This window comes from Poecilia formosa, unplaced genomic scaffold (genome assembly GCF_000485575.1).
Source record: "Poecilia formosa unplaced genomic scaffold, Poecilia_formosa-5.1.2 Scaffold97, whole genome shotgun sequence".
NCBI classification, from domain to species: Eukaryota; Metazoa; Chordata; class Actinopteri; order Cyprinodontiformes; family Poeciliidae; genus Poecilia; species Poecilia formosa.
Window position 1 is genome coordinate 1,248,687 of NW_006800036.1, and position 15,523 is coordinate 1,264,209.

General features: G+C 39.5%; 2 protein-coding genes across 4 annotated transcripts in view; both read left to right on the forward strand.

Moving 5' to 3' along the window:
* mical2b (microtubule associated monooxygenase, calponin and LIM domain containing 2b) overlaps positions 1–9,110 on the forward strand; it is a 54,901-nt gene extending 45,791 nt beyond the window's left edge. For both annotated transcript variants that reach the window (XM_016674552.1, XM_016674553.1), the window contains exons 27-38: positions 2,027–2,182; positions 2,743–2,793; positions 3,635–3,735; positions 4,491–4,718; positions 4,877–5,046; positions 5,148–5,527; positions 5,990–6,063; positions 6,147–6,236; positions 6,912–7,002; positions 7,441–7,549; positions 7,646–7,719; positions 7,805–9,110. In XM_016674552.1, coding sequence (XP_016530038.1) covers positions 2,027–2,182; positions 2,743–2,793; positions 3,635–3,735; positions 4,491–4,718; positions 4,877–5,046; positions 5,148–5,527; positions 5,990–6,063; positions 6,147–6,236; positions 6,912–7,002; positions 7,441–7,549; positions 7,646–7,719; positions 7,805–8,025 — 1,745 coding nt within the window. In that variant the 3' untranslated portion in view covers positions 8,026–9,110. The remainder of the gene's footprint in view (positions 1–2,026; positions 2,183–2,742; positions 2,794–3,634; positions 3,736–4,490; positions 4,719–4,876; positions 5,047–5,147; positions 5,528–5,989; positions 6,064–6,146; positions 6,237–6,911; positions 7,003–7,440; positions 7,550–7,645; positions 7,720–7,804) is intronic.
* An 854-nt stretch (positions 9,111–9,964) lies between these two features.
* parvaa (parvin, alpha a) overlaps positions 9,965–15,523 on the forward strand; it is a 25,190-nt gene continuing 19,631 nt past the window's right edge. Inside the window, exon 1 of one of the 2 annotated variants that reach the window (XM_007558574.2) lies at positions 9,965–10,233. In XM_007558574.2, coding sequence (XP_007558636.1) covers positions 10,098–10,233 — 136 coding nt within the window. In that variant the 5' untranslated portion in view covers positions 9,965–10,097. Of the gene's footprint in view, positions 10,234–12,486; positions 12,782–15,523 lie in introns of those variants that run through there. The other variant, XM_007558573.2, reaches the window with a different exon arrangement.

Here is a 15,523-nt window from a genome sequence, read left to right on the forward strand (position 1 = left end):
AAACACAGAATTGATTTCTCATCAGGTCTTTCACAGTTTTGGCCTTTTCATGTGGCTTAATCAGAAAATGTAAGAAGTGCACTATAAAAATCAGACCATTTTCCAAAGTTGTTGAACATGTCGGCACTTTTTCAGTAATTCGTTTGGTGTTGTGTTATCCTGAACAACCTTTCTAACGCTGACATTGTGCCATGCTTGTCCATGTCCTCTTTACTCCGACCATCCGTCCAAACGGCTTTTGAATATATTCCCTGCCACTCGTGTGTCAGCAGCATCCCCTTCTCTTCGGCCCATTTGACAGTAACATGTCTCCACATGTCTGTGGTTCCCTCTGTTTCAGAAGGAGACCTTCCCACTCCTGCTCCCCTCTCCAGATCTCTCTCATGTACCTCCTAGTCTTTGCTCAGGAAATAATTAGACAGCAGCTTTTTTTTCCTTTTCTTTTTTGTCTAATCCTGCCTGAAAACTCATGTTGGCGGTACGATTTCTCTCTCACAGTTGTATCGTTGCAGCCTGTTGATCAATTTTTGTGTTGCCTATTATACACAAATTTTGTAAAATTGCTTAATTTATGACATTTAGAAGCTGTGTATATAACTATTGATAAATAAATGTATTTGATCGCAATATTCATTTGCAGTGTTATTTGTTACCCATCAGTTAAATTGCATTATTTCCAAAACACCAAATATTCACAATGGGGTTCATTAACACAACTTGTTCTCGATACCAGCAAAATCAACACATTTTGTGAAGCTGTTTAATGTAAATCCTTCTTTCAGCTCTTTGAGTTGACCTAACATCACCCACACAAATCATGCTCACAATCACAGCCTTTAACAATTAACGCGTGCTTTATTTATTTATTTTTTTAAAGAGGACACAGATGCTTGAGCTTTGCAGCAACTTAAGTGGGTATAATCCTGTCCATCTTGTGACAAAATGTTACAAAATTGAAGATTTCCTAAATGCAACAGCCTGAGAAAAAGGGTGGCCGTCATGCAAAAGCTTAATTAGTATATATAAAAAAAGTGTTCAGCTATAGAGTTTGACCCCAGCCAATCTGAACAGGACTGAAGTGAATCTCACCAGTATGCTTCTATCGGTTTCCTTGTGGGCTTTACTTATGGGTCTTTTCTGTCCTTTCCTCAGTTTTTTTTATTTCCCCTTCATAAATAAAACGGAAAACAAAATCTAATCAAATTGAGAACACTCGGTAAACACCTCTTCGTTAGCAAAACAAGGCCTTGTTGTCTAGTATCCCTATCGGGAAAATGTTTATGCCAACGTGTTTTTCATTTTTTTTGCTGTGGCCGAGTGGAATCACCTCTGCAAAGATTCTGTACATTGTTGACTTCATTACTCTGTGAGTACACATGACATATATATGCATATGTGTAACTTTTTGTACACAAAACAAGTGACTCTGTAAACTAGACTCTGCAGATTGTTTTTCTGTACCTACAATTGCTTAATAAGCCTGTGTGACTTGTAGAGAAGATGTTCATGTGTTGTGTGGATTACATAGATTGAAAGAAGTTGTGAAATCGTGGAAAAATGTTGTTAAATATATTGGAGTAACTGTGAATATATGTCGGAATGCATGCCATACATGACAAGAAGAAAGTACACCCTCTTTTAATTCTAAGTTTTTACATGAGAACATTGTAAAGCGGCGCCTGCTGTTTTGAACAGCTCTAGAATCGTCACTACGTACGACACTCTTAGGTTCACTAAAAATCCTCCTCACTACTTCTAACATTGTGTCATGTTATGAACTCTCTTAAGACCGAAGAAAAATCTTAAAATTCTCAGAATTTTACTAAAATGATGGCATTATAAGCCGTCGGTGTTGGGATTCTTTCAGAACACAGGCCCAGATTGTTTTTATGTAGTCCTGATGTATACGACTCTCGAATTAACAGGGTGTACTGTCTTACTTTCACTCCAATTGCCAGTCCAGCAACAACTAATGTTTGTTTGGAGTCGGGAAAACTTGGTGCCCACACTCTGTAATGATTTACAGGTGAGGCAACCAGCATGCAGTCAGAGCAGCTGAAAAAAGATCTAAAAAGATTCCCCGAGGATACAGAAATGGGTGTCGATGCTCTGGAGGCTTCCTGCATCGTCGGACCTAAGAAGGGAGAAGGTGCTGCAGCCAGAAGCCACGACAGCCTTAAAGGTCAGTACAGCCATTAATGTGGTCCAACATTTAACTTTGTGAAACTGAAGAAACCGTTTAAAATCCAATTTTTCTGGCCTCTCTGATGGAGAATCTTGGTTTTAATATTTATAAGTTGTTCGTGTTGAGAGTTTCTCAGCATATCTGTTTAGTGCCAACGTCCCTAACCCTGTGTCTTTCTGTCATTTTGTCCGTGGGTTTTGAACTAATCGGGTGTTTCAACAAGTGTTTATTGTTGACTTCTCTGGGCTAAAAATGTTCTGACAAAACTGTCCCACATTTCCTTAAATCTATACGTTTCCAATTGAAGACAAATGCTTTGGCTTTAAAAAACCCTAACTGCTGGAGTAGAAGGCAAATGGCAAATATCTTTTTTTGGATTTTCTCAATCAACCGTGGTTCAGAAAATGACACATTATTAAAGAGTGGCTCTACAGTCACACAGTGAGACTTTAATTTGGGTTTTCATATATTTATTTATTGGATTTTTGATCTGTTCTTGATGGGGGTGGAAATCCTAACATTTCCTCACGGGTCATTTGATTGCATTTGGTCTGCAGGTCACTCTAACACAAAACATAATAATCGATGGAAACGAAAGATTCGAGCAAGTGAGTGTTTCTATTGACTCTGCCCTACTTCTCTTTGCTTGCAAAGTTAAGCAGCTTAAACCTTTGATACCTCTGGTTTGTTACTAACCTCTATTTTATTTTATGCATTTGTTTTGCTTGATGTCTTTGTGGTTCATAGAAAGTATTTCCTTGTTTCTCTATTAACATCTGGCCGTATTATGTGGCCTGTAAAGCTGCAGCAAGTCCTGGCAGATTTTATTTATTTATTTATTAGTCTTAGATTATACCCCTATCCAAATTATTAAATCCTAAAAATCAATTATCATATGGATCTACATACTGCCAGTTTACCATTTTGGATTTGAATTACTCAAACCTTATTTTCAATGATATTCCAAATTATTATGATGTTGATGTGTAAGCATATGATTTCAAAAACCACTTTAGTGATTGAAGATTAAACCAGTAGTACTAAAAAAAAACTGTTGTGCTACATATTCAACTCTAGATGTCGCCATAGCTCAACTTTTTTTCTTTTCTTTTAGCCTTTCAGCATTAATTTGGTTAACCTTACTTTAGCTCCTATTTCAGTTTTTTTTTTCTTCCTTTATTACTTGATTTCATTGTTTGTGCCCTTCACCATCTTCTCTCACAAATGTCACTTTGATATAAAGTACACAACGTGTCTGGTCACTGGGGGGGAACCACAGCACCACTCTGCTCCCAATCTTTGAGAGTTCTTGTGCACGCATGTGTATGTGCATATGTTTTACAATATATGATTTGTTTAAAATGGCTCACTGTAGAAGTAGAGCCAAAAACATCTCATTATTTGCTGAACTTTTGACAGTGTTATGTTTTCTGTTGTCTTTGTGCACAGCATTCCCTCTGATCTTCATCAAGCACTTCCGCTCAAAACCAGAAACTGTTCCTGAAGTTGATTCTGACATTGAGGAAATCGCCTCAGCTGAGACACGCAGTGTGGGTAGCATTTAAAAAGCTCTTCTTTTTTTTTTTTGCATCCAGGTACTTCAATGTAGTGTCAGCGTGTGAAACAAAGCACTGGTTTTCTATGCAAGGGTTGCAATCAAAACTACTAGTAACCCTAACTCTACCCTTAAGAAAAATGTCACCTTTGAATCCGATTTAAAATCTTTGGTGGGATTTGAGGAAGACTTGTTGCAACATAAGAGCCCTCAAACATCCCTGAGCTTGTGGGATTTGCACATGAAGAATGAGAAGCAATTTCTATTGAGGGCTATAAAAAGTTTGCAAATCAGAAATATTTTTCAAGTAATAAAATCTAAAGGATTTATCGCAAAGTATAGATTCAGTGACTAGAGCTATACTGCATATAGTATTTACATTTTTAATTTGATCTTTAAATGAAAAATTAAAGATGAAAATGAAGAGAGTTCAGTTGTGAGGGGAGACCAAGCAGGCAGGCTGAGGAAAGGCGGTTAAGGAACAAGAAAGGAGCTGAAAGAAAAATAAAGAATAACCAAGGAAAGTTAGTAAAATTTTTATTTCACCAGACAAAACATTAGGAAGACTTTCTTCTTTACAATGTTAGCCTGAAAGTTCTTAAAACACTGAGCTAAAGGAACAGCTTATAATGAAATAAGGAAATAATCAAAAGTGGAAACAGAAACTTAAGCCATTCAAGATCATGACATAAAGTGAGCATAATTTTATTTTTAACTAATTTCCTTTGGGTTTTTTTTTTTTTTTTTTAGGAGCCAAAACCAAAAGCAGATGCACAGACTTCGTCTGAGGAAAGTAAGAAGAGTGATGAGCCACTGGCTGCAATAAAATCAGGTTCCAGCACATCGGCTCCTAACAGGAGGCGGCTGTTACTATCCCAGCCTGAAAAAGAGAGGCTTCTGAACTGGGAAGAGGGTCTGAATCCAGAAGAAACTCCCATTAACAGCAGCACAACAAACACTTCTCAGCTTAAAGATCAGGTGAGGATTTCACAAAATAAAGATTAAACTTGTTTCATGCTTTAAATATGTATTTTTCCCCGCATATGATCCTTCAGAGATCCAGACTTAAAAATTTAAGAGAAATTAATTTCACATCATGTTGCCCACATTTTCCCTTTCCTCTGATGTTTTATCAGGTACAAGCAGAAGCAGATAAGCCTCAGTCAAACTCGAGCCAGATCGGAACAGCAAGTCGGTGCCAGACGCCAGCATCTTCTTCCTCTGCCATCCAGGTCATAGCTAATGCCTTCAGGAGGACCTTTAGTGGGAGCAGTGAACCCAGCTGCTCCAAGGCTGCTGTTATAATGTTTGTATATTTATTTATTTATTTTTTCTGGCTTTATTTCGACACCTAAAAACTTTTAACCGGAACATCATTTGAAATTTCTGTCCTTTCTGTCTTAATAGGAGACCCAGACGTAACGTTGCACGTAAACAGAGGCCCATGTCTGAAGGAGCGTCTGATTTCAGCTCACTGTTCGGCCGTGAAGGCTCGGGATCGTCGACAGCGGAGAGGAGAACAAGCATGCGTGGTGTCCAGTGGGCTTCTGTGGGGACGGATCCGTGGGGGGAGGGGCGAGACCTGCCGTCCTTGTTACAGCAGGTGTCCCTAAAAAGTCGAAGAGACTCTGAAGGCGTGCCGGACGAACTTCGTTCGATGCCCCGTAAAAGGGTAGATTTGTTTTCATCTCTGAGGCTCAGGAAGAGGGGCCAATCGGAGAGTGAAGGGAAGGAGCAGGAAACTCAAAAGGAAATTAGGACGTTTCTGTCCAACCTGAAAAACAAAGGTGAGTCTATATTGCGCATCTGGGAAGTATTCACGATGCTTCACAATTTCTTGGGGTTTTTTGTATTACGGCCTTGTTCCAAATTGTATTAACTTAATATTTTTCCTCAAAATTCTACACACGGTTACCCCGTTGTGACAATATGGGAGAAAGTTTGAGATTTTTCCAAATGTATTGGAAATAGAAAACCAAGGAAACACGTTTACATAAGTATTCACAGCCTTTGCTTAAAATTTTGTTAATCCACCTTCGGCAGCAATTACAGCCCCAAGTCTTTTTGAATCTGATAGTACGAGCTTAGCTCATCTTTAGGTAGTTTTGCCCGTTCTTTTTTGCGGTGCTCCTCCAGCTCCATCAGGTCACATGGAGACGTCTGTGCAGCCATTTTCAGATCTCTCCAGAAAAAAAACACATTTTCTGATTTTTAAAATTTGTTTATTATTATTATTACTATATGTCTAGACTCTAGTGAGCAGAGTTTGGAAGAACTGTCTTCAAGTGGTGATGAAAGTGAAAGCCTGACGTCCACCAACAAGGTTTGTACAAATGATTCCTACATTCAGGCAGACGTCCGAATCCAGTGGATTGTGATTGAAAGGTGTTGTTGGTCATGTTGCAGCTGTCCTCAGACAGATTAAAGAAAAAACAAGAAAAGACTGCGGCCCAGCAGGCTAAACGAGAACAACTGAAGAGGCTTCACCGAGCTCAGGTGCTCCTTTATTTCCTCTATAGAGATATTTGTGGCATTGCTTCAAAACACTCCATCTAAAGTGTGACCTTATACAAGTGTGAATACGGCTGTTATCTGTCAGACTGTAGAGCTTTTTGTGTTGGATGAGTATTTTTTTAACAGTGTTTATTTTGATGACTGAGTTTCAGTGAGGTGAAATGTTTCCTTTTTTCTTTTCATTTTTAGTTGTACTTGCAGTTATTTTCTCATATTTGCACGTATATGAACACTTGTAGCACCAATGTTTGCAGAAGAAAGGCAATGTACTTTTACCTTTTTTTATTTGTATTGGTAATAAAAAAAATGGCTTGTAGATGACATTACTTGACAGAATAAAAAGAAAAATTTACATATTAAGTTGTTTTTTAAACTTATGAATTGACTCTGTTAACTCACCTCTTTGCTAATTTGTGCGCATATTTCATTTCTTCCTGCTTCTATGTTTTGCTCGTAAACAAATCATTATGTTCTCATGTCAGTTTTTTTTTCTTTCTTGCTCGTATTTTCTTGAATTCTGAAGACGGACAGACACAGGAAATGCCATTTAAAAAAAAAAAAAAGTGCTGGTAGAAGTGTTATTTTCTGAAAACTAAAACCATATCTCCATTATTTACCTACCTTGTTTCTAACCCTCACGCGTTTCTTTTTGTGCAGATAATCCAGAGGCAGCTGGAGGAGGTGGAAGAGAAACAGCGCGATCTAGAGGAAAAAGGAGTGAGAATAGAGAAGATCATCAGAGGAGAAGGTACTTACTTGTGCACAGATTCAGATCAGTCCCTCCTAACTTCCTTTAAAGCCTGGCAGCTTTAAGCCATCCACCTTTAAAAACAGGAATTCCAATCAAAGCTCTGCCTTTCTTCTCTGTAATTGCACCGCCTGCACAGTCGTCCTCAGACTGTTTAGAAGGAAGCATTCTCTTGTAACGTCTGTCTGGTTAAAAGCCTCAATGTTAGTTAATGGTTTTACTCACAGCAGACACCAAGACTTCATTACTGATTCATGTTTTCACAGTAGAGCTTTGTGCTTCAGTGGAGTTTTCAGTGAAGACTTGCCTTTGTGAATGGTCAGTCTGATGTATTTCTCCCAGCAATGGCCTTGTGGAGATGGCATAGAATCACTCACACAACTCCCAAGTTGTCCCCCTTTCGTACTGTGTTTTCCTCTTAATTTCCTCCCTTCACAGATTCTCATCAGACTGACGACCGTGACGAAGCCCAGCTCTATCAGTCCTGGTTCGAGCTCGTTCTGGAAAAGAATCGATTGGCGCGCTACGAGTCGGAACTCATGATCTTGTAAGTGGCGGCACCGAGATCACCTGCATGTAAAAAAAAAAATATTGTACAGTTAAGATTGCTTGCCATTAAAGAGCCACAACTCTTGTATCTTAGCGCCCAGAGTCTCGCGCTGGAAGACACACAAAGCCGGCTGCAACAAGATCTAAGACGCCGAATGTCAGTTGAAGGTAAGTCCTTCATCTGACGGTTTTATGGTCAGGCACAAGGAATACGCACTTAATTTTTCCTCTGTACTTATTGATGTTCTTTTAGATACAAATAAAAGCGCCTCAGAGCTGCAAAAGGAGATGGAGATCCTGGCTGAAATCATGAGGACGGTGGAGAAACGGGACATGCTAGTCTCCATATTGGAGGAGCAGAGGTTGAAGGAGATGGCGGAGGACAAGGACCTGGAAAGCCTGATGCTGTCCAGGGGCTACGAGTTTCACTGGGCTCAAGGGAGCGACACATGGGGGAAGGAGAAGCTTGAATGATTACTGGTTGTTGATGATGTTGAGCCAACCGTGTGAATTTTTCTAGTCTGCATCTCCCTGATTTTTGCAGTTTAAATCTGGATGTGGTGTAGATGCACATATTTGACAGCTGAGGACTTTTTTCAGCTTAAGAAAGCTTAATTTCATTTGTTAGTTGGTGTGTTTAATTTATCAGACTGATAACGAACAACATTCAGCTGAAAACATCTCTACCAATGAGGTTGTTTTACGTTTATCTATAACTAGATACAGAATAAACTCCTAACAAAGTGGCTGCCTGGATGACTGCTTCAGGCTGCTTCCAGCCTTAAGGTTGGCCTTGCTGTAATAGGCCAACTATAAATGCATAACTTCACTGGAGACCACAAGACTTGACACTTCACTGATGTTTTCATACTTTGCACTGTGTAAATAGTTTAAAATAGATATGTTGATTTCAGAAATACCTTGTGTACAATTTACTTTTGGACACTTTGTGTGCTGCTGTGCATCCGACTGTAATTTCTTGTGAAAACATGATCCTGTTCATTTCTTTTGTGCTTGAACATTGTGAAAAAAAACAAAAACAGAATAATATTTGCACCCTGACAATGACACTAGAGGTATGGCTTCTCCCTAAACGTCTGAGGTAAAGTCTCAGGGTGTGAAAGAGATGCACTACCGGATGAAACTGTCCTGCCATCCTCTAAATCAAAATCCACCAGCCAACTTTGCAGTAGGAGCTCTTGTGTCTTAAATTTATTCGCCGTTTCCCCTTCTCTATCCGCAGTGAAATTTACCGTTTTGTTCTACTGATACTCCTTCTTGTTTGCCAATGGCCTTATCACACTCTTAAAGAGCTTCAGGTCTATATACGCAGAAGAATATGAGTGATATGTTTACACTTTTAGTCCTGGAACAAGTTATGACACTGGCATTATTTCACTTTTTTTTTTTTTTAGAAATATTTTTCATGCGCTGTGAATTAAAAGAATAATCTATATGTCATGTCTAATTAAAGTTGTGTGTCTTGTTCTTTTGCTTTGAGTGGGTCAAATGGGTGACATTTGTTCAATAAAAATACAGTTTGAATACTGTTGAAATGACTCAGTCTGTTGGTGCAAGTAATTTTGTTGTGGGTGTGTAAAGTGGGGGTATGTTCTTGATTGTCTTTTGGACCATTCCCTTTGCAAAGAGCAGAGCTGCTGCGATTCTCCATCAAAAAGTGTCAGGCGAGGTACGGACTGTATGTTTTGTCTAGCCTTAAATACCTTAGGTCTTCTTGAAGGATCTTTTAGAAAGTCTGAGGTGTGGAATCTCTTCGTTTTTTCCTGAACATGTCATATTCATGTGGCAAGAGTATAACATCTAAAACGTGCAGTAGCCTGTCCTCAGGACCAAGATTGAGAACTACTGACCTGTGTGTCGGCATCTTTTGCATTTTTGGTCAAAAGGTGAAGTTACTAGAAGTGGGTAGTTGAGTTTTTATTGTTTAAACTGTGCAACAACTATACGAGTAACTCACAAATCCAGATAGTAAGCCTAATCATTGCCTTCCTAGCATAGAACAAGGCGCTGGTTTTTACCAGGCTACGTACTTTTATTTTCACATTTCTTCTAAAATTTCAACTCGCATGTTTAAACGAGTAAAATAATTGATGCAATCAAAATAAGGTAGCTGCTAGCATTTTAGCTCTTTATTTGTTATAACAAAGCCTTCCTGTAGTTTTTGTTTTTATCCCAGTTACCTTTTAACCCTTTCTGGCCTTTTGTTATGTCCTTATTTCTTCTTCCTATATCCCTCTAGCGCCCCTCAGACCGCCGCTATGAAGCCGGGGTGTTGACGCTCTCCTCCGGCAATGAGCAGCCTCTCTCCCGCCTCCCTGGTTCCAGCCCTCTTCCCCGGGAGAGGAGGGGCCTTCCACTCCAGCCAACCTCTGGTGTAAAAGTCTGGGATTCCGTTTCCGCTTTAGGGAGGAGACGGTGATTTTTTTATTTTTTTTTAATGACCATACTTTTTGCTCAACTTTAATTTCCACGTCAACTCGGACAGATTTCTGTCAACTGTGTCGGATTAATCTCTTGTCTCGACGATGGCTTCTTCGCCTCAGAAGTCTCCGTCTTCTCCAAAGTCCCCGACGCCCAAGTCTCCCTCCTCCAGAAAGAAAGATGACTCGTTTCTAGGAAAACTTGGTGGAACTTTGGCGAGAAGGAAAAAAGCTAAAGAAGGTAAACATTTAGCTAAAAAAAAAAACAAACAAAAAAAAACGTACCCTGCTTGTTTTTTAACAACCCTGTTTGTAAAAGTATACGTTTTTGCAACAAAAAAATGGCGAGTCTCGCAGTTTAAACCCTCACAAACTAAAGGATACTACGCAACAAAGTTTACAAAGCTTACCCAAGACTTTTAACTCGCCTCGATTTTGGAGTCAACTGCGATGAGCACCTGAAAATACAACCTGTAGCGCCTTGTGCTTGTCTTTATAGCCGCAGGCTATGTCTGTGCCCATGTATGGTAGTAAATCCTCCATTACTGTAATATGTGAGGAATGAGGCATGAGTAAACACAGGCCCGTCTCCTTACTACTGCAAGCTGAGGCCAGCAGCACCACGCCGTTTGTAGTTTTATAAATATATGTTTAGTTATCCAAAATCTGCATCTTGGCATTCTTTTAAAAATGGGTGTTTATACTCAATTTACAGAAGTATCCATATTTTATTTACATAATCACCTCTGCCTTTATTAGTCATCCCATAACATTTTTATACTATAAAATATTTACAAATATTTTTTGGTGTGCTGTTCAAAATCCTCACGATATTGAATTTATTTGTTCATGTCCGGTAAACTTCATGTTACCACACGTGGGTTTTGATTTTTTATTCATTTATTATGAACACTCTGCCTTTTAGGAAAACAATTTAGCTTTCCAAAAAGAAGGCATGTTTCACATCTTGAAGGACAAAAAGTAGCTAAGAGACAGACTTTATTTGTTTAAGCTTATATCAGATTGCTATCAACTACCTTTTATAATGAGGATGTGTATGTAGTTACCTGAATGAGACCCTAATCTTTTTGGATATCTCTGACCTGTTTGTTTGTTTGTTTTTTTAAAGCAAGAAGACACATTTCCATCACAGAAAATAGAAAAAAATACAGCACCCTTTTTTTTAGGATTGGTATGTGACAAGCTAACTCAAAGTAGTGTGTAGCTGCTTTCTTTTCCCAGTTTTCTGTGCTTCCATAACTCTCTGACCTTTAGCATTTTGTGCATTTTCTGAATATCTGCTGTCAGGAGACATTGTCCAACTTGCTGAATATTACATGAGCTGCGAATGCAAGTTCATAACTCCACAAAAATAAAACTTTTTGCACTCTAGCATTGCAGACACTGATATTGCTGTGGTGAAATTTTTGCACATCACCGTAAACATGCCGCAGTGCTGCCATTGTGAAACATGGTGGAAGCAGCATAATGCTGTGGGAGTTATGCTGCAGCCACCACCAGCAGAGACCGAGAGAAACAAGTCGGGGTTGATGGGAAGGACTCAGCTGAATACTGAATCTGTTAAGAGGTAGAAAAAAAATACGGATTGGGTTGGGGGGGATTATTTTTACATCAAGTTTCTGTTGTTGAAAGCATTGCAGACTGAGGAGATTTCCTCTGCTTAACTACTGTACTCAGTGCAGGTAACGTGAGACGTGTTAAGTCTCTTAAAGTTGTGCATCATGCACACTTGGTGGTTTCTCAGTGGTGAGATATACTTGGAGATGAGCCTCTTGTGGTTGTGGATGTTTCCCTTTGCTTCACCTGAATTTGCAACAGTTACCAAGCGTGTTGGATTTCAAGTATAGAAAATGTGGCTAGAATATTTGAAAAAGCCTATTCTAGACATTTAGTTTTGCTATTTATATTTTTTGCGGAGTGCTGCTTTGAAACTAGAGCCTGTGGTTCAGATGTCAGTCACTGCTGAAGGCTGAAGGTTTTATCACTTTATGAAAAAAGGTCTCCATCAGCTGGATGATTACTTTGTGTCAGTCAGGATTCTGTTGCACAGCTGAGCCCAGTATTTATTTTGCCTTTTTTTTTTTTTCCATTGGTCATTCAAGCAATCACATTATATTCCAGCTCGTTCATATTCACTCCACACACACACACACACACACATGCACACACACATGCACACACACGCACATACTCTCTTGTATATACGCACAGAGCAGCGTGTGGGATGTCTGCAAAGTGTTTCAATGATTTGATGGAAAATGTGGGCCGGTCTCTCTTGTGCTGATGATTGAATAAATTTAAGTCCATGCGACGTTTATGGCAGTGGTTGAGTGTGCCTCGGAGAGAGGGGCCGCCGGCTGCAGCGGGCAGTAATGACTGAATGAAAGCAGGAAAAAAAAAAAGAAAAAGGAAAATGTTAGAGCGGAGGTAGAGGATGAGAAACAGGAGGGAAACTATACGACTGGGACTGGATGATATGAAAGAAGAGAAGGTCAGGAGGCTTTCAGAGCACGAGTGCAGCCTTGTGCATTGAACGTTGGTGCAAACCGAAAGGACAGCTCATAAATCTGAAGAAGAAATACACAATTCTTAATCCTCATTGAATATTGAGCAAATGTCAAACTTACTTCTGGGTTTAGATGTTAAACCAGAGGCGATTTTAGAGCACAGTCTGTGGACAGTGAGCTGCAGGGGAGGAAACTGGTCCTGGTGGCCAGGAGAGGATGCTTGAAACAGAGACATGGGCTGTGGAGCGTTCTGCCCTCCAGGTAGGACACGGCATCACTCAGCATGCATTATTTTGTAGTCTTTTCTATTGTAGGGGACACTGGTAGCTTTATGTTATTGTAATCTTTATTCAAGCAGTTTGATGGATCCTTTCGTTTTATGTTGGAGCAAGGAGGGAGGAGCGATGCGCCGCGAACACACGCTGGGTGCATTTCAATTCCTATCAATCTGGATTGAAATTGAATTTACACAATGCATATGCCTTTTGTTTTTTTTATTTTTTTTAAAAAAAGGTGACAGATTTATTTTGCAGCACTAGAGCTGATTTTAAAAAGATCGTTGTGGACGAGCTTAATGTAACAGCTGGTGAATAATATTGTGCTAATTGGCACAGTGTTGTCATACTGCAACTAGAACACCAAGTGAGCATGTTTGTTTGTTTGTTTGTTTTTTTCATGTACTGAGAGTTGAAGAGTTTTTCTTTTTTTTATTTCAATTCAATACAGCTCTTAAAACTACAGCTATTTATAAAAAAATATGTCTTTCACCTGACCAATAGAAGTTGGATTGAGGATAATTTCTGTCTGACGTCCAGTGCGGCCTGTGCAATAAAAGTTGTCAACAACGAGGCATCTGGAGATACTTCAGATTTTTAAAATGTTCCTTAAAAATTTGGAAACATCTATTGTGGTTCACATTCATGTAATAGCATCACACGGTTGATTTGGAGTTCAGGGTGCACATACATAATGGGAATTCCCCATTTTATCCAAAATGTGCTCTGTTGGGTGTTGGGTTTAGGTGACTATTGTAGTACAGTGAACTCAGTAATGTTAAACAATCCAGTTTAAGATGATTTCAACTTTCTGACATTGTGCATTATCCTGCTGGAAGTAACCATCAGACATGGCTGCATTGTGGTCAGAAAGGTACGGACCCTCAGCAACCAGATTAAAGCATACTTGGCTGGTACTGACAGGGGCCCAAATGAAAATATTTTCTATACTACCATTTCCCAGAAGCTGCAGGCATTTTTTCCCCCAATCTGTTATTGTGTTATTATGGTGAGCCTGCATGAAACGTCGCCTTAGTTTTCTGATCTCGGCCAACAGGAGCAACTCCAGGTGGTCCTCTGCTGCTGTAGCTCATGTTCTTCAGGGTTCAATGTGTTGAACATTCAAAGTTATTATTCTACGTCCATTAGTTATAACAACTAGTTATTCAAGCTACTTGCTCCCCTTCTGTCATCTCAAAACCGGTCTGTCTGTTCTTCTCTGACCTCCGATATCAACGAGGTAGGGCTGGACAATAAAACAACAACAATATATATCGACTCAAGAGACACATGATCAATATCAATAGATCATACTTCCGATAGAATATTCAATATTTACTCTATAGGATATTCACCGAACTCCAATCCAGAACAGCATTCTGGGAGACGTAGGCAGAGGAAAGGCTTCAGCCTCTCAACCTCCCACAGCAAGCTAAGCAAGGTTCTCTGAAATGCTCAGAACAACCTGTCTGCCACCAACAACAAAGCCATATTTAAAATTACTTAAATCCCCCTCATGCCCCACTCTGATGCTCAGCTGAAATTTAAGCAAGTCATCTTCACCACATCTGGCCGTCTAAATGCATTGAGCTGCGGCCAGGTGGCTAGCCTTACAAGCAATTCAGCAGGGGTAACTAATTAAAGAGGCCATGGAGCGTCCATTAACAGAATATTTAATATGCCTGTGTCAAAGATTTAAATTTTGATGGGCAAAATAGGGCATACTGATTTCTATATTCATTCTTCATTACTACTCTCTGGCTAGCTGCTGGGGGACTGAACACAGGAAGTAAAAAAAAGAGAAAGTTTAACTGTGAAACAATGGCAGATATCGGGACACCCTGGGGGGTAAATAGCTAGAAAATCACAGCTGAAAGGAATCTGTGAAATCTGGTTTTGAAGCAGCCAATTGATTATTGTTGAGCTGCTGTGTTACTTTTTAGGGGCCACAAGTTGCTCCTCAGTAACTTGCCTTTAAATACTTTATTGTTATCCAATGAATTGACGCCGAATGGAAGACTCATTTCAGAAGCAGCAGAAGCTTTTAAATCACCACTTTACCTAATGGGCTGCAGTATGAAAACAGTGAGTGACTGAGCAAGAACGAAAGTCTGAGAAACTGAATTATTTAAAATAACATTACTACATTATAGAAACAGCATTTGCTGTATTTCTACCTCACATTTTAAAAATTTAAAAGTGACATCACTGACACTCGGCATACGGTGACTCTTTCCTTTTTTCAGTCCTTACATCCATTCTTTCGTGTGTAAAAATTTCAGCTTTTACACACTGAAATCGTGTTATTTTTATTTTTTTTTTGCCTTTGGCATCGCAGAAGAGTATGACATCCACGTCATCTAAATTTTCTGAAATATGTCTGTGAGACCAGTCAGCTGTTGTCTTTGCTTTGAGAAACCAGAAAGTTATCAAGAAATAGATGGGATCGTGTGTTGCATATTAACATATCCAGGTAGTCAGTCTGGTTGAGCGTCATCATGGTGATGTCGGGTGCTAGATTAGGCACATATCACTCTGCAAGAATATTCACACACTCCTCTGTATGATGCGATGTGTGTGTGTGTGTATTCATGCAGATATGCGGGGTGCATGCAACCACTTGTGGGTGGTGTTGATTGGGAGGATGTTGTTCCAGTGAGGGCAGAGAAATTCGCAGGATGTTCACTTCATGCTCCTATAACTCTCTCTCTCTCTCTCTCTCTCTCTC